Below are 21660 nucleotides of genomic sequence, written 5' to 3'. Positions count from 1 at the left end.
CTGCAATTTTGCGGAACAGGTGCGGATTCATTCTCTATGGGGACGGAATGGATGCAGACAGCACACAGTGTGCTGTCTGCATCCGCAATTGCGGAGCGCGGCCCCGATCTTCAGCTCCGCAAAAGATAGAACATGTCCTATTCTTGTCCGCAGCTTGCGGACAAGAATAGGCATTTCTATGGGGGTGCCGGGCTGGTGTGTTGCGGGCCCGCAACACATCACGGACGTGTGAATGGAGCCTAATACAGAGTCTTCAGTCCCAAGAACCTCCTTATGCCAACTGGACAAAGGATAAATGACCTTGCGTATAGCTAAGCTTATAAGTCTCGTAGCACAGTGGGGACTGACTAACAAGCTGCAGGCTACATGCCGAGAACCATAAAGCCGCTATATAGTTTTTCTGAACAGTAGCCAGAAACAAATTTTCACTGAGCAGCTACAAAGCTATTAATGGCAGGAGGAATCCTCTGCATTTATTAATCAGAGAGCTTATTAGGGATGAAGTGGAGAAGACATCACGTGACAGAGTGCCCAATGATCAGAGGCGACCTCGCAGCGTAGGGACAAGCAGGACCCAAACTGATGCCAACTGATAGACTATACATAGGAGTCTGTGTTTGAGGCTATGCACGTTCCCTACTGGAAGGTAAACTGGGATCTTCCAGAGATGCTCAAGTTTAGGCTCATGTAATAGAAAGATGTGCTCCACAATGAAAGTTTTATTCAGTGCACCAGAATAATAAGCAATGGATCTGATTGTGCTAATGCACCAAAAATGTGCAAATATGTATTTTTTTTTTTAAATAGTATTGTAGGCAGGCAAGTGTTTCTACAGAAAGGCCGCTTTCAGACAAGCGAGTTCCACACTCTGCAGCGCAAGTATGCGGCAGATCCCGTCCTGACCTCCCAGCACTGACCAGGCCGCATAGCATTATATTGATTTATGATGCTATGTAACCCACAGAGGTCTGGAATGTATTGTATAACGCGGACATAATGCGTTCAATACATTCCAGACCTGTAAGGGTTACATAACATTATATTAATTTTAGGATGCTATGTGACTCCAGCAGTGCTGGGAGGTCAGAACGGGTGCATCGCTTAGAGTCTGCCGTATGCAACTCGCTAGTCTGAAAGCGGCCAAAAAAACAAAACAAAAAAACTGCACGTTCCAGATTCGAAAATTCACCAGGTGTCCGTTTCTGGTTCTGCAGATGAGCCCCATCCAAGTAAAGGCGGCTGAGCTGCAATCAGACAACACATGGAAAGAGCACCTTTCACATTGCATTTTTTTTGTTTAGAAAACATTTCCCTTCTCCCTCCATTTCCGCTCACGTAGGCCCCACAGATCATTACGGAGAATGAGATATCACTTCATTCACACACACAACACATAAGAAATTGAAAAAAAAAAAGCCCAAAAGAAGATTAAAAGCAGAATTTTATTGTTATCGTTAAGAGCAAAGTACTGTAGTCGTGCACAAAAAAAACAAAAACAAAAAACCTTTAGAAAAAAAAAGGACAAGATCTGGTTAACTGGAAGCAATCCAATTGGGATTGACCTTTGGAAGGTGAACCAGCTTATCAGCCCAATGAAGTATCTTCTCAGAAGTAACCCAATCTTATGACGACACTGAAAACATACATACAGTATAACACGAAGGAGGGTGGGGGTGGAAGGGCAAGTCAGGACCCCCACCTAAATATTCTGCTGCAAAAAAATAAAAAAAATGAAGGTGGATGAATTGGGCCTGCACAAACTTCCGGATTCTTACAGGTAGTGGTTGCTTTAAATGTTTAGTAGGGTTTTTTTTTTTATCCATTGCACCAAAAGAGATTTTTTTTTTTACGGGATTTACAGGCTGCTCCATTAGGTCTCCTGCCCTCCCATAAGACATCTATTGCCATCTCGGAGATCCCTTATGCCTTAAGACAGGATTACGAAAGAAATGTAAACAAGTACAGGGGACAGAACCGCACACGGGAGCATGTGGCATAAAAAAGCAGCCCTTCGAGGGCAAGGGATAGACCTAGAGCAATTGTTTTATAGCAGCCGCCGCAAAAAGATTATAAAATAAGTGTCAATTTCACCACAGGGCCGCGCTCCTACATGTCCGAGCATCCCCTCTTCCCCATAATATGACCAGATGCACCCACCGACACCGTGCCCCTTCAGTGCCACAGGGGTTAATATGGTCACTGCAACTTGGAACCATCTAAGCAAATTTTAATCCCCCCTACACACAAACCCGAGCCAACCTCTCACTCCTCTGTCACATTGGGAAGGGGGGGCTGTTGGGAGTAGGGAAACTGTACATTAGACACGCACACAGAGGGTAAGGAGGTTTAGGATCAGGACAAGGGCGAACGACGTGGCGGTTTAAGGCACAGACACGTGGTAAGGGCTGCCTGGAATGTGCTCGTCTCCCCACTTGACGACCAGGATGTAATCCCCCTTGTCCTTCAGGAGGTACGTAACACTGTACAACCGGTTTCCAAGATGCTTCACTATAATTTCTTCACATGGGGTCTTTGGTCCGTGAACCCCGACAAGCAGCATGTTATTACCTAGGGAAACAGAGGAACAATGTCAGGCGGATGCCCATTTCCCCCCCCCCAATCGGGGGTCAGGCTACTATGCAAGTAAATACGTGTACATGAACGTATTATGTCCGCAGGGCCGTATGTAGAACCATTCATTACATACGGAAATGACTCAGTGTGCATTCCATATGTCCGCTCCACACGAAAGACAAAAACAGATGTAACACGGATGTCATCCATTTTTTATTTTTTTGCGGACCACAAGATACATACGGTCGTGTGCATGAGCCCTTATGCCAAGTTTACATGGGAAGGAAATAGCGGTGGATTTTACGTGCAGATTTTGCACAGTGGATTATAAAACCAGGCAAAGACTTTACAAGTCGTCTTCATTTGTGCGTCCAAAAAGTTATTGGTTGCGCTTTAATTCTTCGCCGTTCTGCATATATCTTTGTTCATTGCCCTGCACAAAGGTTGTGTAGATTTCCAGAGCTCTGGAAGTGGACGCACTTCTCACAGCTGAGGTTCTGCTACAATCATAAGAAGTCTGCACAGTCCTCCGAACAGATACATGACGGAACAGAAGATGGCGGCTTATTCATTTCACAGGGGATTCAATTGTAGCAAATCCTCAGATGTAAGGTATTGGTTTAAAGCCTCCGGGGAGGTGACCAAACAGATACAAAGTAGTTGCGTAACTTTTCACGATAAAGCGACTAAGCTGTAGGTACAAAAGTATAAAACACCTTTAAAGGGGTTGTTTTATCTGGGACCTTGATAGCATAATCGCTTGGATGGCCACCAATATCCGATAGTTGCAGGTCTCAGAGGCGAGACCTGCACCCATTTCTAAAATGGGCCCCTTGCAGATTAGCGAGTATTCTGTGCGGGTGCACACGTGTGATGCGAACGCATTTGCGCCTGCACGGAATCCGGACCCATTCATTTCAATGGGGGTCTGTACATGTGCGTTGGTTTTTAGCATGCTCCATATTCAGCGATTTTCACACAACGCTGGCCCCATAGAAGTAAATGGAGCTGCGTGGATAAAAATATTAAAAAATTTGCATCCACAAGCAAGTTCGGATGCGATGCGTTTTTCACGGATGGTTGCTAAGAGAGGCTTGTATACATTCATTTTTTTCACGCCTGTGCAAAATGCATTGCACCAGTGCAATAAAAACGGAACACGAGCGCAGGCAAAACTGAATTACTTTGCCTGCAAAAAAGTCCTTTTCACGGAACGCATTCGCAACGCATCCGGACACGCTTGTCTGCAAAGGGGCCTAAAAGTTAATGAGCTTATATTGTACATGCGCAGCAAGCTCTCCATTTCTATGAGAGTTCGTCAACGCCGTTTTTATCAGAGTCCCATAGAAAACGGAGAGTGCGTTGAGCAGCCACCTCGCTAGTCACTTCTTTTGGACCGATAGGTACTGGTCTTGGATGTAGGACCTGTACCCATCTGACATTGGTGGCAAATCCTAGTGATAGGTCACTGTCTAAGATGGGTTCACGTGTGCAAAGGCACCGTTAGGACTTTGTGTTGTATCTGTCATCAGTTTTGTACCCATGACACTGGCTGACCTGTTACATGTGCTCTTGGCAGCTGAAGACGTCTGTGTTGGTCCCATGTTCATATATGCCCGCATTACTGAGAAAAATGATGTTATATTATATGCAAATTAACTCCTCGGAGCAATGGGGGCGTTACCGTTACACCTAGAGGCTCTGCGACTGCTGAGCCCTGTGCACTTTTAAAGTGCCTGGTCCTGACATATCCTAAAGTCAATGAAGAGGGCGCAGCAGCTGCAAAGAAAGCTGAGCCTCTAGGAGTAATGGCAACGCCTCCATTGCTCCTAGGGGCTTATTTGTATATATGAAAACTTTTTCTCAGCAATGCGGGCACATATGAACATGGGACCAACACAGATGCCTTCAGCTGCCAAGCGCACATGGAACAGGTCAGCCAGTGTCATAGGTACAAATCTGATGACCTGTAAGTCTATATTTTACAGCAAAGCACCTGACACCTCAGCAGGACCTAACAGAACCATAAGGCTACATGCACATGACCGTATGTTTTTTAGCCCGCAAAAACTCCCCCAAAAAAACGAACGGACACGGAAACAAAATACGTTCCTGCGCATGAGGCCTAAGGCAATGGGATCAGTCAAGCACCGCATCACAGTCAGATACAGATGTGAACAGAGCCATAGTGCATAAGGGCACAGACAATAGGGGGCAAAATTTATCATTTTCACATAAATGGCATTTCTTTGCTGTGCTTGCCACTTTCCGAGAAGGGCGCAGGCTTGGCATTTATCATTTACACCCGTTTTTTGGCCTAAAAGCAGACAGATCTACAATATGCTGGAAGAGACACCTTTCAGATGAAGACTGCTCCGAACTATCAAATGCTTTTTCCAGAAGGGAGAAGTGACAAGTTGGCGGCACGTTCTAGCAGTTCTATGCCCACGTATCTGCTGCCTGTCAGTCTACAGCTCTATGGAAATGCACCCAATAATCTGGAGGATGTTCTATAAAACGTGCCTCACGCAGTGCCGATAAACTCACCGGCTTTGCTGCAGTCTACGGTGAAGGAGTTCTTCTGGCCGACAAAGGCTTTGTTCAAACCAAGACCTTTGGCCACTACTTTGCTTGCATCTGACGACACCTTCGGAAGGGCTCCTTGCTGTGTGAAGGCCTCCGTTCTTGTAACAGAATCTACAAAGACTGAGGACGACTCGTGGAGACTGTGGCTCGTCACCAGGCGAGGCCCTAGAAGAAGAAATAACGGTTACAGGCTGGGGGCCAAGAGCCTTACCATATGGATTAGGTCTGTGAGCACCAGATTATCCAAACGTTCCCAAATAAGAAACCAGGCACATGGCCAGATCTTGAGGTTTAACCCTTTGAGGACACAGCATTTTCCTATTTATTTTTTCCACACTCCCAGCCTTTCCTGGAGCCATAACTTTATTTTTCCATTCACATAGATTACTACTTGATTTTTTTGCAAGACAAGTTGTACTTTCTAATACAGGGCTTGACAAATTTCCTTGGAATCTAGGAGCCAGCTAAAAAAGTTAGGAGCCAGGTGGAGCCGCGTCATAAAGCCCCCAGTAGATTCCCCCATAGTGCTCCCCCCCCCCCCACTTCTCCATAGAGCCCCCCCAATAATACTGTATACCATGTTACATATGCAGTGTACATGTGCTGTATAGTATGGTATATGCAGTATACAGGACCATGATATATGTACAGTATATGACTGACATTCAGTGTACGTGCTGTATACTGTTACATACGCAGTATACAGGACCATGATATATGTACAGTATATGACTGACATTCAGTGTACGTGCTGTATACTGTTACATACGCAGTATACAGGACCATGATATATGTACAGTATGACTGACATTCAGTGTACGTGCTGTATACTGTGTTACATACGCAGTATATAGGACCATGATATATGTACAGTATATAGGACTATGGCATACAGTGTACATGTGCTGACACCTCAGGCTCCTGCCTCACTTGGATGAGAGTAGTAGTAATTTGCACTGGAGGCGTGTAAGTTACCTGCAGGTGAACCTGAGAGCCACGAGGAGGGCGCAGGTCAGCGCTATGGCCCCCGCACAGCAGGTCAGGCCTCCGGCCCATCAGACACAGCAGCTGCTTAACGTGCTGCCAGGCCAGACTCTGCATTCCGCTTATAGAGCACATGGGTGGCCCGAGCCCGCTGGGGGCAGGGCGGCGCTTCTCCTCATCACGTCTGTCACAGTGGACTTCCGCGGCGTACGCTCAGCCATGGGCAGGGAGTGTGTCCAAAGAGCAGCCGGGTATAGGGAACCTAAGGCACCGTCACACAGCTCTCCGCTCATCTCCACTCCTGTGCTGCCTCCGGACAGAACAGCGCTCCGCACCCATCGCCCAGGCACCTTTGAAAACGGGCTGACAAATACCCAAGCGCCAGGACTAAATTCCTGGTCGCCATGGCGACCTGGCGCCTGGGATTTGTCGAGCCCTGTTCTAATAGCACCATTTACTGTTGCGTACAATGCAGCGGGAAGCGCGCAAAAAAAAAGAAAAAAAAAGTGGAATTGGGTGAGGGGAAAAAAAATGTAATTAAAATTCCCACCAGTTTTAGGGATTTGTTTTTACAGCATTCCCAATGTTGAAAAATTAACCCATAACTTAATTTTGTGGGTCAGTGCAATACCACATTAATATCGGTTTTCAATAATAAAGAAAAACCTGGATAGTTTTTTCTTGTCATCAACATTTTGACCCCAAGAGTTCTGCGAGGGCTAATTTTTTGATGAGACAATCTGTATATTAATACCATTTTGGGGTGTTTTTATGACTTTCTGATCACTTTTAGGATGAGGTGAAGTGACCAAAAAATAAAATTAAATATAAATAAAAAATCAGCGACCGCCCGCCCCGTTATGCCCTTTGTGATAAATACGGTAGTTTTATATTTCAATAGTACAGGCGTTTTGTTAAATGGCAATCTTATGTGCCTTATTTTATGGAAGTGGGGAGGGGTGATAAAAAAAAAAAAAAAAGTTTTAAGCTAGGGGATCTAAACATGCAGTTATGAAATTTAATGCATTGCTGAATAGAAAATTCTGTATATTCCAATGCAGTGCTGCCACCTGCAGACCTGCTTAGGGAAATACCTGCGAGTCTTGTACAGGTTCAAGCCTATTACCACTAAGGCCTCATGCACATGACCCTTTGTGTGTTTTGCAGTCCGCAAATCACAGATGGCGCCCGTGTGCGTTCCGCAGTTTGCTGAACTGCACAAACAGCCATTGATCTAACTGCCTATTCTTGTACGTTTTGCAGACAAGAATAGGACAGGTTATATTTTTTTTGCGGACCACGGAGTGAAGCAACGGATGCGGACCGCACACAGTGCTGTTCTCATCTTTTGCAAACCCGTTGAAGTTAATGGGTCCACATCCAAGCCGCAAAAACTGCAGCTCGGATGCGGAGCCGAACGGTCGTGTGCATGAGGCCTAAGGAACACTTTCCTTGATCTCAGTGCTGTGCTCCTGGGTCTGCTGCTCTCAGATGCCGTGGTGACATTTGACCACAGCATCTAAGGGGCTAAATGTCTGCAATTTACACACCCGCCCTACATGTATGGTGGATGTTAAAGGGATTAAAACAAAAGCAATCCATTGGTCAGCTGGGGAACGGTAAAGACCTCCCGGCTCTCACCGACAGATTGTTAGTAAAGCCAACCATTACACAGGCCTATGTGTGCCTTCCATACAGCCCAATGCAAAGAGAACAGGAGATCAACAATCGCAATATTGATCATTTGTCCCCGATTCAGTTTGCATAATGTCAGCAGCACATCCCATATAGACAGGGCAATGTCCTGCCACAAATGAGTGTTTGCTCATCTGTGGGGCGATCACCAGAACCTTAGCTTTTTAGGAACAAGTGCTTACAGGAAAGTTTATTCCCGACAATTGTCCCGATCCTTGGCCCAAAGTAGAGTAAAAGTCCCTTTACACAGGACGACAGCGCAGCAGATGATCGGGAAGGGAGTGTTCCTATCTGACAATCTGCGGCTCACTGGTGAAGGAGACCAGTCCATTTACATGCAGCGATCTCCTCCAGAGTATGGGAAGGAGTGATCGCTAATGCCATCATTCTTCCCCATACTGACTCATTTCCCAACAGCAGATGGCATTTACGGCGATTTTTGTGTGCGCACAATCAGATTACCTCATGAACTGGTGTTTCGCTCGTTCATTGGGTAACCAACGGTACATTTACACCTCCCGATAATCGCTAACAAGCGTTCCTATAAACACTTGTTAGCCATCATCTTTATGCTTCACTGATCCCTTCGTTTTTAGAGAAACAAGTCACTGCCAGACATGTCTGGCAAGCAGCAGTCTACCATTGCCCCATTGAAAACATGCATGCTTGGCCAAGCAGAGAACACGCGTACGGGAGAGTCAGGAAGAATAGTAGACAGCCCAACGCAATTAACCTCTAAGATAACAGCTGTTACATAGGACGTACCAGTAACTTTTGCTTTGAATGGACTTCCAACAATATGATAAGGTCCACCATATTTTATGGAGATCAGGTAGCTACCAGGAGCCATGGGTGTGTAAGTGACTCTGTAGCCCTCTGCACACTCTTGGCAATCCATTTTGACTTTGGATGGTCCATCGATGGTCACAGTCAGAGCTCCAGCTCCCGCTTTTGTGGTGTTCACTATAAACTCTGCAGGATTTCCTGGGGACGAAAAACAAAATTTAAATGTGCACTGCTGGATTTTCTCTACTCCAGTAGAGAACAGGGGATTACCTTGCGGTAGTTGGGCATTAGGTCCAGGACTTACCAGTGGTGCCACCTTCTAATCCAGCTCCATATGCTGACACCATTCCTGGATCTCCAGCTTGCCCCGGCTCTCCAACACGAACTTTAAATGGACTGCCAGGGATGTGGGAACCATTGAATTTAACATCAACCAGATACAAGCCGTTCTCACGAGGAATGAAGCGTACAGCATATTTATCTGGAAAAAAAAATAAAAAATCTAAAAGTTAAGGCTTATATATTTCATCTTCATATATTGTTCAAGTACAAAGTCCAGGAGGCGCTCCCGACAGCGACTGACAGCCTTCCCGCTATGACTGTCTACACTGTCACCGACAGGACTGCCTCCTCGACTTCAAAGCACAGAATGAGCAAGAATTTAAATGAATGAATTACAACTAAGGGCTCATGCACACGGCCGTTGTCCTGCAAACAGCAGGTCCCCTATATATGGGCACCAGCAGTGTGCACACCATCTCAGACGCAGGCCCATAATGCGGGGCGGGGACGTACTCCGAAGGTGCAGAACCCCATGGGAGTACTAAAGCACCCTGCCGCAAAAACAAATTAAAAAAAGCCAGTTGCGCCGACACTACTGACCCCCAAATGTTTTACCAGACTCACCTTCATCAATTTCTGTCACAAAGCATTCCTCCAATGCCCCTGAAGGGCTGTGCACTTTGGCATCGATAACCCCTTTGGCACCATTAAGACTTACTGCAAAAGAGGCTGGCTGGTTGACCTTTAACCCTGACTCCTAAAAGCACAAAGAGTTTAGAAACACGGCAACGAGACATTATGTCCAAACATCCATCCCAGCGCAGATCACCTACCTGTCCCGCTCCGGTTTAAAGAGGGTGAGGATGCTTATGAAGGAGAACCTGGCGGTGGCATACTGTGATGTGTAATGGATCAGGAGAGATGACTGACTGACTCCACTCATTTACCATTGGTGGTGAGCAGCAATAAAGAGGCTTCTGACAGCTGTCAAATGCAGGCAACATTTATTTCTACAATGATGGTGGCTCAGTCATCCATGCAGATGCACTCCAGGTAGCTGATGAAATGGTTTGCAGAAACGAGATGCAAAAGGAAAATGACAAAAAAAAGCAGCCCAAAGAGAAGCGAGAGCCTTCAGCGATGCCACAGTAAGCCAAAGCCAGGGTTCGGATCCATTTTCCTCTCCCTCTTTAAACACTGGCAGGTTTGAAGTCCAGATTTGCTTCCTGTTAAAAGCCTTTAAGAAAGACACGAGAAAAACACATGGAGAGCCTCCTGAGTCAGCTGGGAACCTGCTGTAGGAAGGGGAGCACTGGGCACATCTGTCCTACTGACCGGAGAAAGGCTATGGAAGCAAAATCTAATTACGCCAAGTAAATGGCAGCAGCTCTACTGCACCTGCCAATAGTAAGTGGACAACTAGCGGATGATACGCTACCTAGGACCACAAGTGGTCCATGATTGAGCAATAACTAGATTTTACTAGAAGAGTTCTACTAGATGTAACCAAGTCAATGCCAAGGCAAACCACAACGTCCACCTCTGCACTGAGCTGGTCTGAGATAATGAAAGGTGAGGGGGAGGGGGTCTTGACAGCTGCTCAGGAAACAGATTCTCTGCCCAACCAGTAAGGGCTTTGGTTTTTCCCAGTGCCTCACCTGAAGACTAGTAACAGTGAGTCGGCGAGCGTCGTCTGATGTAGAACCCACTGGAACAATAAATGGACTGTCTGGGATGTGCTCATCATTGAACTTGACGGAGACTTCATAATCCCCTGAAACAAGCAAATAAATTAGATTTAGTAGGATGTTCTTCACCAAGGGCTCTTGATTTATTCTTTATTTATACAGATTAGATCCAGATAGAACTTATAAAAACAGAATTATCCAGCAGAACATTGAGCTTTAAAGGGGTTGTCCAGTTTCCAATATTGATAACCCTATCCTCTGTCTAGGTCTGTGATGACTAAATAAAACTCCCAAGATGTACACTTGCTTGGCTTTTCTCAGAACTCTACAGAAATGAATGGAGCATGCTGGGAGTCGTAGTTAACCACAGCTGGAGTGCCAGAGGTTAGCCATCACTTGTCTAGGTCTTCAATATCACTCGTATGGGTGCCGTGTTCTCTTCATAGTTTACCTGGTGGCCATCGGCAATGCAGCAGTGAACACTAACGTTTACAGCTAACTTGAATGGGACAGAGTAACTACAACTGCTGCTTCCCATTCGATGGAGAAGCTGTAATTACACCACTTATCTGCTTGCTGTCAGCATTGCAGCTGAAAACCGTGAAGAGAACGCGGTGCTCATACGAACGCTGCGGTCTCTTCAAACGGTTCATCGTGAGGGTGCGGGAAGTTGGCCCGCCGCCGATCTGATATGGATGACCTAGCCCGAGGATGGGTCATTAATATTGGAAACTGGACAAACCCTTCAATCACAAGCTTTTAGGCTGAGGAGACGGCTTCGAGAGCAAGGATTAAGCCTGATGAGATACCAAGCTTGACACTCCATAATGAATAGACTGACAGGTTTGGAGGAAAATCATCTGAGCCTCCATCTCCACAAAACCCCCTCTACAGGAGGCGTAACCTACCGGGCTCCTGAACGATGTAGGACACGCCACATGAGCCATCTTTCCGATCCTCAAAAGCAATTTCCGCTTTGCTTGGACCCTCCACTGCGATAGATAGACCTCCAGCACCAGCCTCTCTTGTCCAAATACTGAACTCCGCTAAAAAAAAACAACCCCAAAACATAAAATGTAATCAAATTTGTTGAAATTTAAGGAAATATTTTTTTTTTTTATTCCCTGGTGCTTTCATCACACTGTACCTGGAGTTCCAACCTCTGCTCTCTCCAGGCCTGGTCCACCAGCTCGGACTTTATGTGCACCACCTTCACCCAAGGGTCCTACGGTGAACTGGAAAGGACTTCCAGGAACATGCTGCCCCTTGTACTTGACACTGACTGTGTGAACGCCCATTTCAGTAGGGACAAATCGGATGCAGTAAGTGTTGTTTTCGCCTTCCATTATTTCTGCGTCATGAACCTTGCCAGATGGACTTGTGACCTGAGCAGTCATGTCATGAATGCTGATTTCTGTCAAGCAGAAAGAGCATATTATATATATATATATATATATATATATATATATATATATATATATATATATATATATATATATATATATATAGTGTTATCAAAGAGTAATAGCAGATCGGAGATTTAGGAATGCAGAGTATCCTACAAATGTATCAGCCTTCACAATCTAAATCAAAAAGCTTACAATGACAGCACTTTACTTACCAGGTATTTTCAGGCTAAGATCACACTGACTTCCAATATTTGCCACAGATGGTGCCGTTCTTCTACGAGTGATGCTCTCCTTCATTCTTCCTTCTCCTGTGACTTTGACACAGAATGCACTACCTACAGAAAATAATGACAAGGCATTACAACTAGTCTCTCAATTCAAGGTCAATTATCTCATCTGATCATTTAATCCATCACTGTAGAGAAAAATCACTTTTGCTCTAAGGAACCTCCCAAGGGAGTGTTCTGCATCAGCGCAGGTTATGAGATCAGTAAATCTTGCAGGATGATGGAAGCCAAACAGAACGTGGCAGCAGAAATAGGAACATGTAGGCCATTCATAGTTAAGACAATCTTCAATCTTCGTTGTTTTGTGGTGTTTATAGCTGCTATACATGTCATTTTCTGTCTTTAAGGCAGCCCAAGATGTGCCAATGCAAGTTCGGAGCATTTCACTCTGAATCGGCAGGTTTAAGCCTTTCCTATCAAACACCAGTCTTAATAAAACTGCCCCTTAAAAAGGTTATGTACACCTTCAGAGGCAATTTTTTTTTAATTTTTTTATTGCAGGTTACTCTTTTGGCTAAAAAAAAATAATTTTCATTTTTTTTATATATTGAGCCATTCTGTCACAAAGGGTTAACTGTTTCTAGCTGTGTGACTGGTAGTTTCACTTGTGCAGGTAGTCTAATAAACTCTCTCTAAACTGAGGTCATAAACCCTGATAATGTGGCTTAAGTAAGATGAGAACTGAGCTATAATGAGTGTTTATAAAGGTCAGAGAGCAGAGCAGAGATAAGGAGCCCATCAGCTCCCCAACTGACAGAAAAAACGAGATTTTTGTGAACTCACCTGTAAAATCTCTTTCTCGCGTAGTTCATTGGGGGACACAGACCGTGGGTATAGCTGCTTGCTGCCACTAGGAGGCGACACTAGGCTAAGAAGTGATAACTCCTCCCCCGCAGGCTATACCCCCTCCAGCCTGGAGAGAGCATATCAGTTTGTGCCCAAGCAATAGGAGTAGGAGAAAAAAATCAATAATGAAAATACAGTACACAACCCACAACTGACAAACATCAGTCGGAATGCACCAGAACTGAGGACCATACTGGCCCACAAACCGCCAATATGAGCGGCAAACCGAAACTGGGTGGGAGCTGTGTCCCCCAATGAACTACGCGAGAAAGAGATTTTACAGGTGAGTTCACAAAAATCTCGTTTTCTCGCTAGTATCATTGGGGGACACAGACCGTGGGACGTCCTAAAGCAGTCCACGGGGAGGGAAAAAAATCACACGCCCCTGGAGAAAAAACGCCCTCGAGGATGCGGCAGCCGCTGCCGCCTGCAAGATCTTGCTGCCTGGAGCAGCAACAGATGATGGCTAGGAAAGACCCCCGAAACACTCGGAGAACTTGCCGGAAGACCAAGACGCTGCCCTCTAGAAGCGATGTCTGGAGTAGATGAACCCGAGAAATGACGACCGCTGGACGGCCAGGCCATCACTCCGCTAGGAAGCAACCGACAGGCAGACATCCCAGGAAAAAAAGCATCCCGTTGGAAGACGCCAGCTATGACAAGGACCTCCAAGAAAATCAGGCAGAAACCCCATACAGCGGAACGCGCCAACGCGCCAGATATGGACCAGCAAATCTCCGAGGCCAAAATAGATGGCTGATGGAGAGCCCGCCCTTAAAATACGAGGGAGAAAGAAGAGAAAAACCATGTCCGAGAAGACCCGAAAAGCGGTGACCTTCCGCCAGAAGAAAATTCTGGCGGAGCACTGCCTGATGCCAATGACAAAGGACAAATGGACGTACAAAAAGAAGAAGAAGAAGAAGTCCCAGAGGGGGGGCTTGTTTGTTCCTGAAACGCCCTCAGCGATATACCGATCGTCGGGGCGAAGTCGGTTGTAGACCACAACTGTGGGAGCGGAACCAAAATCCAGGTTCGCAGGATCCTCCTCTGGTTAAAAGAAACCGGTAATGGAAAAAAAACCATAATTGACATATATTGACTTCCGGGCAGAGACCAAGATAAGAGAATACTCTCCGTGGAAAAAAATAGATCCCGGATTCCATAGCTATACAACCCATTGCCACCGGTCGAGGAGACCGAAGGGAAAAGGTGGTCAGCAGTCCAGCTAGAGGAAGGACAGGAAAGAAAAATAGGGGTGTTCCGTTCAAGGAACGAAATCCCTACCAGTGGTGACAAGGTGAGACAGTCACCCGCTCAGCCTGGCTTGGGGGGACCGTAGTCCACCCCCGGAAGGAGCAGTGAAAGGAATGACCACCATCGCTTGATGTGACACAGAAGTAACCATAACTGAAGGAAGGAATCACTGTAGTGGTAGACGAGTGCCACAGGGACCAAGTAAACATATCTGACGGACAGTATCACCGTAGTGGTAGACGAGTGCCACAGGGACTAAGCTACCCAGTCGAGCGCGCCCAAGTAAGGTGCTGATAGCTATGGCACTGACGCCAATGCAAAACCCGAGATGACGACACAAGAACAATAGTCGTCAGAGCAACGGACAGTTAACAGTAATGAAGACCAATGAGAGGTCAGGGCAAGCCCATTGCCATCAGGGACTGACACTGTACAGATCTCCTGGTAATGAAATACACCCTTGAGGAGGAGCCCATACAAAGGAAACTGCCAGAGTAACGCAAAGGCCACACTCCAGTTGAGGAGGATGCCACACCGTACAGGATACCAATCCCAGAGTCGGAAGAAACCGCCGTCTGACGAAGGAACTGTGCAATAGGAATGTTCAGTAGGAACCCTAGCATGTAGCCTCCCCCGTGGAGATGCAAATACCCTTTGTACAGTAATAGCTACCGCCTGCTCCTCCCAGCGTAAAACTGAGGGAGAGGCCTAAGGACACCCCGAAGTAGCATGGAACCAAGCTAACTCAGTCAACCAGAGCCATTCTGAGGCATTCCATCTAAAAAGGGGGCAAAACCAGAGCAACCGCCGAAGCAGTGTCAGGGTAGAACCCCTAACTGAGGGGGATGACCCTCTGCCATGAGTTCGATCTCCGGCCCTTGTGAGAACTACCCTTGCTTTTTTTTTTTTTTTTTTTTTTGTTTTTTTTTTGTTTTTGTTAGAAGTGGGATCTGAACCCACACCTCCATTTGGAGACCCGAACACCCATACACGGAAGAGATTAACTCTTGAGTCTGGCACATTAGACCACTCGGCCATCCTGACTTAGAGAACACGCTGTAGTAGTCAATGCAGAATGCCAGCAAAACACCCTCACCTAATGAGGAAGAGTGGTGGCCCAGAATACAGAGTCAGTGCAACCTTGGGCTCGCTGGGTCGTAATCCCAACATTTGTATAATGGCGTGCACCCACACGCTGTAGAGGACCAAGTTCTGACCGACCTGAACGGTGGAGGCCCATAGGGATGGGAATCTAGGGCACCTGAAGAGCTGCTGAGCGACTCCCTTAAGAGAACCAGGAACGACCTATCTGCGCCAACCACCAGTACCAGAAGAGACGGGAGGATACAGTATGGGAGCAGTCCCAGTATCCATATACCTCTAGATGAAGAGTACCAGGCACCAATGGCAACGACTGTTGCTGCGGCCCACCCGTGAAGGAAGCCACGGCATCTAGTGCGGAGGCTTAGTTGAATTAAAGCATGCATAGATGCTCAGAGATTTCCCGTCAGATGTAGAAGGGGGTAATGCCACGACTGTTGACTAGTATTCAGTGGTAGCGCAATCCTCCGTCAAGGAAGGAAGGTAGGGAGATAAACAGAACCGCAACCAACGGTAGTGTAACAACCCCCTCCCTGGAGGGGGTAACGCGTACTGTAAGCACTACCCTCAATGGAAGTGCAACCACTCCACCTATGAAGGGGAGAAAATATATATAGGGAGTACTGTATCCTGAGGTTAGCGCCAGTACCTAACCTATGGCAGGGGGTAATGCACCCAGTAGGAATTGACCCCTATGGCAGAGAATTACACCCCTATCGAAGAGGATAATGCATACGAATAGTCCCGTTCCCGGTGGGTAAAGAATTCCTCCACCTAAGCAAGGTGGTAATACTTACAGCAAACATTGCCACCCGCGATAAAGCCATAACGCCTCCTATAAGAGAGGCTAATGCATAACGCCAGTACTGTACCCAGTGGAACAGCAATCCGTCAACAACCGAAAGGGGAGACGCAAATGGCTGGCACTGACCAGTGCAAGTGCCGTCAGTCCACCTGTGGAAGGAGGGAATACAAAGGGTAAGTACTGTATCCAGTAGCAAAGCAAATGCCGCCTAAGGAAGGGGCAATGCAGACAATCAGTACTGCCGGTAGCATGGATGCAGTCTAGAAGGTTCATATCAGAGTCCGCAGAACTGTTCCCTGTTCCCTCAGACCAACCCCTGTCAGAAGGGAGGGTTCTGAATATCACCCTAATGAGGAAGGATGGAGGTGCGGAGGAGACCGAGGAGGAATGTCCTGCTCGTGCGCAGCTCTACCTCTTAGCATCCAGCCATGGCAGTTGCAGGCTGTGACAGCGGCGATATAACCATCAAAACACCCAGGAGGTAGAATCGGCATCCCTACCTGACCGCTCACAGGATTGTGTGGGCGAACTCAATCGACCCACAATCCAGGAGGGTGGATTGGGAACTGCCAGAGGTCCTCCATTGGATTGCGCATGTGGATTAACAACCAAATGACCCAAGAGGGTGGATTGGGAATCCAGCAGCCGTGTTCCCCTGGCTTGTGCAGGTGGAGCATTATCAACCAAACGGCCCCGTAGGGCGGAATGGGAATCCTGCATCTGTGTTCCCCCCGGATCCGTGCAGGTGGAGCATTATCAACCAAACGGCCCCGTAGGGCGGATTGGGAATCCTGCATCTGTGTTCCCCCCCCGGATCCGTGCAGGTGGAGCATTATCAACCAAACGGCCCCGTAGGGCGGATTGGGAATCCTTCAGATGTGCTCCCCCGGATCCGTGCATGTGGAGTATTATCAACCAACGGCCTCAGCGGGCGGATTGGGAATCCTCAGATGTGCTCCCCTGGATTTGTGCAGGTGGAGCATTAATCAACCAAACGACCCCGTAGGGCGGATTGGGAATCCTTCAGATGCGCTCCCCTGTATTTTTGTAGGTGGAGTATTATCAACCAAACGGCCCCAGCGGGCGGTTTGGGAATCCTCCAGATGTGCTCCCCTGTATGTGTGCAGGTGGAGTAATATCAACCAAACAGCCCACGGGCGGATTGGGAATCCTGCAGATGTGCTCCCCTGCATTTGTGCAGGTGGAGCATTATCAACCAAACGGCCTCAGCGGGCGGATTGGGAATCCTTCAGATGTGCTCCCCTGTATTTGTGCAGGTGGAGCATTATCAACCAAACGGCCCGTATGGCGGATTGGGAATCCCTCAGATGTGCTCCCCTGGATTTCACCTGTGGTGGCCTAAACACCAGACGACCCAGAAGGTGGTCTGGGAATTCTTCATGTGTGCATTCTCAACTAAACAGCCCCGGAGGGCGGAATGGGAAACTGTGAGCAATCCTGCCCTGTCCAGATAGGGCATGGGCCCAGCCCCATACCCCACCACCAGGGTGGACATGCCGGCAGGAAGGGGTTAGGGTTAACTTCCTAATCTAAGGTAATTGGCATGCAGAAAGGGGACACTCAGATAATGCAGTGCCGGCTGCAAACAAACGACTTGCCACAAAGGGTTAACCCAGCTCAGAGGACCAGATGCGGAGCTCAGCGGGGCACCTGGGGGAGGAGCGACAGCTAGTCGGTGAGAATCCGCGCCAAAAGGACGAACCCGCCCCCTCCATAACTGGAATGAAAGTTGCGGCCTAGTAGGCCGCAAAAGCCGGGACATAAAGTTCGGCGCACAGCCGACCGGGCGGTACTGCCAGCCGGTTACCACAGCGGGGCCTGAAGAGCAACCGCCGATGTCTGCCCACTGATTTGGAGGGGGAGTGTCCACTCTCGCTGCGGGAACCCATCCCGTGCCGCTAAAACAACTGCACGGGCTGAATCCCGGTAGGCCCGAAGTGGAGCCAGGGGCTAAATTTTTGGCGCCGGCCAAACGAATAGCCGGCCGGGAGTGGAGTGACCGGAGCGGCGCTCTGTAAGTGCCCTGGCTGAACATCAGCCGCGGGAGCTCACCCCGCAGGCCGTACTGAGGAGAACCCAGGCCCCCCGTATGGACAGAAGCCCAAACCTACATTGGGCCTGAGGTAATGTGGGGCCCTCACCATGAATGGCCCACCTGAGGAAAAAGGTCCTCCATCTTATGATGAGGTGACCGGGGGGGAAGGGAGAAGGGGGAGGGGAAGGGCCGAGGTACTTACCCAATACGGACTACTCACCCCATCTTCATCCTCTTCTCTTCACCCTTTCTCAGAGTACCAGCAGGGTCACCTCTTCAGCCGCTGGCACACGAAGTGGCAGGAGACTGGAATGGCGGAGGGTCTCGCCGGATTCAGGTGACCCCCTTGGCTGGCGGGAAGCAGGGGAGCTGGGCTGCCCTGGTCCACTTTCGTTTCTTGGGGAGGGCGAGCGGTGAGGGATTCCGACACCGGCCTTGCTCCCGGGGTAGACAGAGTGGCTAGGCGACTCTGTTTCCCCAATCTAAAAGAGGAAAAAAATAAAATAATAAAAGTAAGCCGCCCTGCAAAAGCAGGGAGGTCTGCCTCCTACGACACTAAGCTAAAAACTGATATGCTCTCTCCAGGCTGGAGGGGGTATAGCCTGCGGGGGAGGAGTTATCACTTCTTAGCCTAGTGTCGCCTCCTAGTGGCAGCAAGCAGCTATACCCACGGTCTGTGTCCCCCAATGATACTAGCGAGAAAAGAAAATCCACAGGCTGCTACTAGAGAATCTCTGCTCTGTACACAAAAAAGGACTCCATATTTTTAGTAAAGACCAATTAAACTATTTTTGTAGCTCAAAAAAGGAGTACAATGCAATATAAAAAAATAAATAAAAATTGTTCACAAAGGTGTGCATAGTCTTTAGTGTCTTAAAATGGGTTAGCCGGTTTGCTACACTGCTGACCTCGGTCATCAATATCAGATTGGTGGGGCTCTGACTACTGGCACCCCGGCAGATCAGCTCTTTGAAGAGAATGCAATAAACATTGTAGAAGCAAGCAGCTGTAAGGCTACTTTCACACTAGCGTTGTTTGAATTCAGCGTTCAATTCCGACACCGGAACTGCCCGCCGGATCCGGAAAAACGTGTGAAAACTGATTACATTTGAATCCTGATCAGGATTTTGATCACAATGGAAAAATGCATTGGAAAAAACGGATCCGCCATTTATGGACTAACTTTTTTTTCACATTTTTCGGGTTTAACATGCAAAAGCCGGATGCAAATCAATGGGAAAGAGGCCGGATCCGGCGTTCAGTCAAAGTGTTCAGGATTTTTGGCCGGAGGTAAAAATACTGCATGCTACGGTTTTCTGAAAAGCCTGATCAGTCAAAAAGACTGAACAGAAGACATCCTGAGGGACGGACTCTCCATTCAGAATGCATTAGTATAAAACTGATCAGTTCTTTTCCGGATTTGAGCCCCTAGGACGGAACTCAGCGCCGGAAAAGAAAAACGCTAGTGTGAAAGTACCCTAATTGAAACTCTTCCGTTCCATTTGCTTCAGTGGGAAGGCGCAGACTGAGTGCAACTGCTCCTTCCCATTGAAGTGAATGAGATGGAGGATCTGCAATTACACCTGCAATGTCAAGCAAATAAACAGCGAAGAAAATGCAGCACTTAAACAGCTGACTGCCGGGGTGCTGGTTGCTGGACCCCCGCCGACATGATATTGACAACCTATCCTGAGGATAAGTCATCAATATAGGAAACCAGCCAACCCCTTTACCTTTATACTGTATGTACAAGATACCTGGCACATGCTGGTCAGCAAACTTTATGTTGATGATATAGTTTCCAGGCTCAGTCGGACAGTACGTTACTTTGCACGTTCCATCTTCTAAGTCTTCTGTGTTGATATCTACTTTACTGGGACCCTCAATGGAAAGGCTAAGACCTCCATAACCTGTAACAAGAAGTCAGCAGAAGACTGGTCAGTTTGGAACAGTTTTCTTATTTTAAAAGAAACAATTTGGAATTAAAGTTTTGGGCAACTTACAATTTAAGGCTACTTTCACACCTGCGTTCGATCGGATCCGTTCTGAACGGATCCGCTCATATTAATGCAGACGGTGGCTCCGTTCAGAACGGATCCGTCTGCATTATAACGTAGAAAATTTTTCTAAGTGTGAAAGTAGCCTGAGCGGATCCGTTCAGACTTTACATTGAAAGTCAATGGGGGACGGATCCGCTTGAAGATTGAGCCATATGGTGTCATCTTCAAGCGGATGCGTCCCCATTGACTTACATTGTAAGTCGGAACAGATCCGCTCGCCTCCGCACGGCCAGGCGGACACCTGAACGCTGCTTGCAGCGTTCAGGTGTCCGCTCACTGAGCGGAGGCTGAGCGCTGGCAGACTGATGCATTCTGAGCGGATCCGCCTCCACTGAGAATGCATTAGGGCCAGACTGCTGCGTTCAGGGCCGCTTGTGAGCCCCTTCAAACGGAGCTCACGAGCGGACACCTGAACGCAGGTGTGAAAGTAGCCTTAGCGTTCAGTTGTAAAGATTTGTTGGTTCTCACCTGCTTCTCTCGTATCAATGATGAACTCCGCTGGCTCAAATGTTCTTCCTTCAGTTAGGCCCTTGCCAGAGACAATCACGCGACTTGCATCACCGATCTCTGACTGGCTGATCATTACAGTGATGGGACTATTGGGGATATGATGGCCATGTTTCTTGATGCTAACAAGGTGTTCTCCAGTCTCCTTCGGCACAAAAGATATCCCTACAGGTAAATAAAGCAAAAGGGGTGAAAACAAGGCACAACCATAAAGCTGATCTTAAAAAGTTAAATCAGCCAGATCCAAGACTTGCCTATATGTCCATTGCGGAGCCTCTTGAGAAGACATGGTTCTTCCCTTCCAGAAGGAGAGGTCACAGTAGCAGTCAGTTGACTTATATCAGTCTCAGTAATATTGAGTGGGATATCAGCAGCAGAACCAACCTTGAGCTGGGACATGCGCATGGTGTCATCACCTAAGGGGAAAAAATAATAATTTACAACAGTGAACCTCAAATTCTAATCTCAATGTGACTTAAAGGTTTCATTAAATGAACACCAACCAGTGATTTTGGCAACAAAAGGGCTTCCGGGGATGTGCTTGTTGTTATATTTAACAAGGATGTTATAGTCTCCAGGGAGGACGGGAAGATAGGACACGGTACATGTTCCATCCTGGTTGTCCGTGCAACTGATGTCTGCCTTGGAAGGACCTTCGATGGCCAGTGACAAACCACCTATGTGCAAATAACATTTGTGAAACCTCTAAGACATTTCCACCCCTTATATAGTCATCTCCA

At 47.5% G+C, this 21660-nt stretch overlaps 1 protein-coding gene across 4 annotated transcripts in view; it reads right to left on the bottom strand.

Annotated features, from left to right (window-relative positions):
- Positions 1-1423: 1423 nt before the first annotated feature.
- The window catches only part of FLNA (filamin A), a 118103-nt gene continuing 97866 nt past the window's right edge, over positions 1424-21660 (bottom strand). For all 4 annotated transcript variants that reach the window (XM_044268710.1, XM_044268705.1, XM_044268706.1 and 1 more), the window contains 13 exons: positions 21424-21597; positions 21175-21336; positions 20882-21085; positions 20111-20263; positions 12217-12339; positions 11743-12009; positions 11504-11641; positions 10566-10681; positions 9532-9664; positions 8930-9106; positions 8605-8823; positions 5122-5325; positions 1424-2568 (listed from right to left, as the gene is read on the bottom strand). In XM_044268710.1, the coding sequence (XP_044124645.1) occupies positions 2381-2568; positions 5122-5325; positions 8605-8823; positions 8930-9106; positions 9532-9664; positions 10566-10681; positions 11504-11641; positions 11743-12009; positions 12217-12339; positions 20111-20263; positions 20882-21085; positions 21175-21336; positions 21424-21597 (2258 nt within the window). In that variant the 3' untranslated portion in view covers positions 1424-2380. The remainder of the gene's footprint in view (positions 2569-5121; positions 5326-8604; positions 8824-8929; positions 9107-9531; positions 9665-10565; positions 10682-11503; positions 11642-11742; positions 12010-12216; positions 12340-20110; positions 20264-20881; positions 21086-21174; positions 21337-21423; positions 21598-21660) is intronic.

Source organism: Bufo gargarizans, chromosome 9 (assembly GCF_014858855.1).
Source record: "Bufo gargarizans isolate SCDJY-AF-19 chromosome 9, ASM1485885v1, whole genome shotgun sequence".
Classification (NCBI taxonomy): Eukaryota; Metazoa; Chordata; class Amphibia; order Anura; family Bufonidae; genus Bufo; species Bufo gargarizans.
The sequence above is the reverse complement of the archived record's forward strand: the minus strand, read 5'-3'. Positions and strand labels throughout refer to the sequence as shown.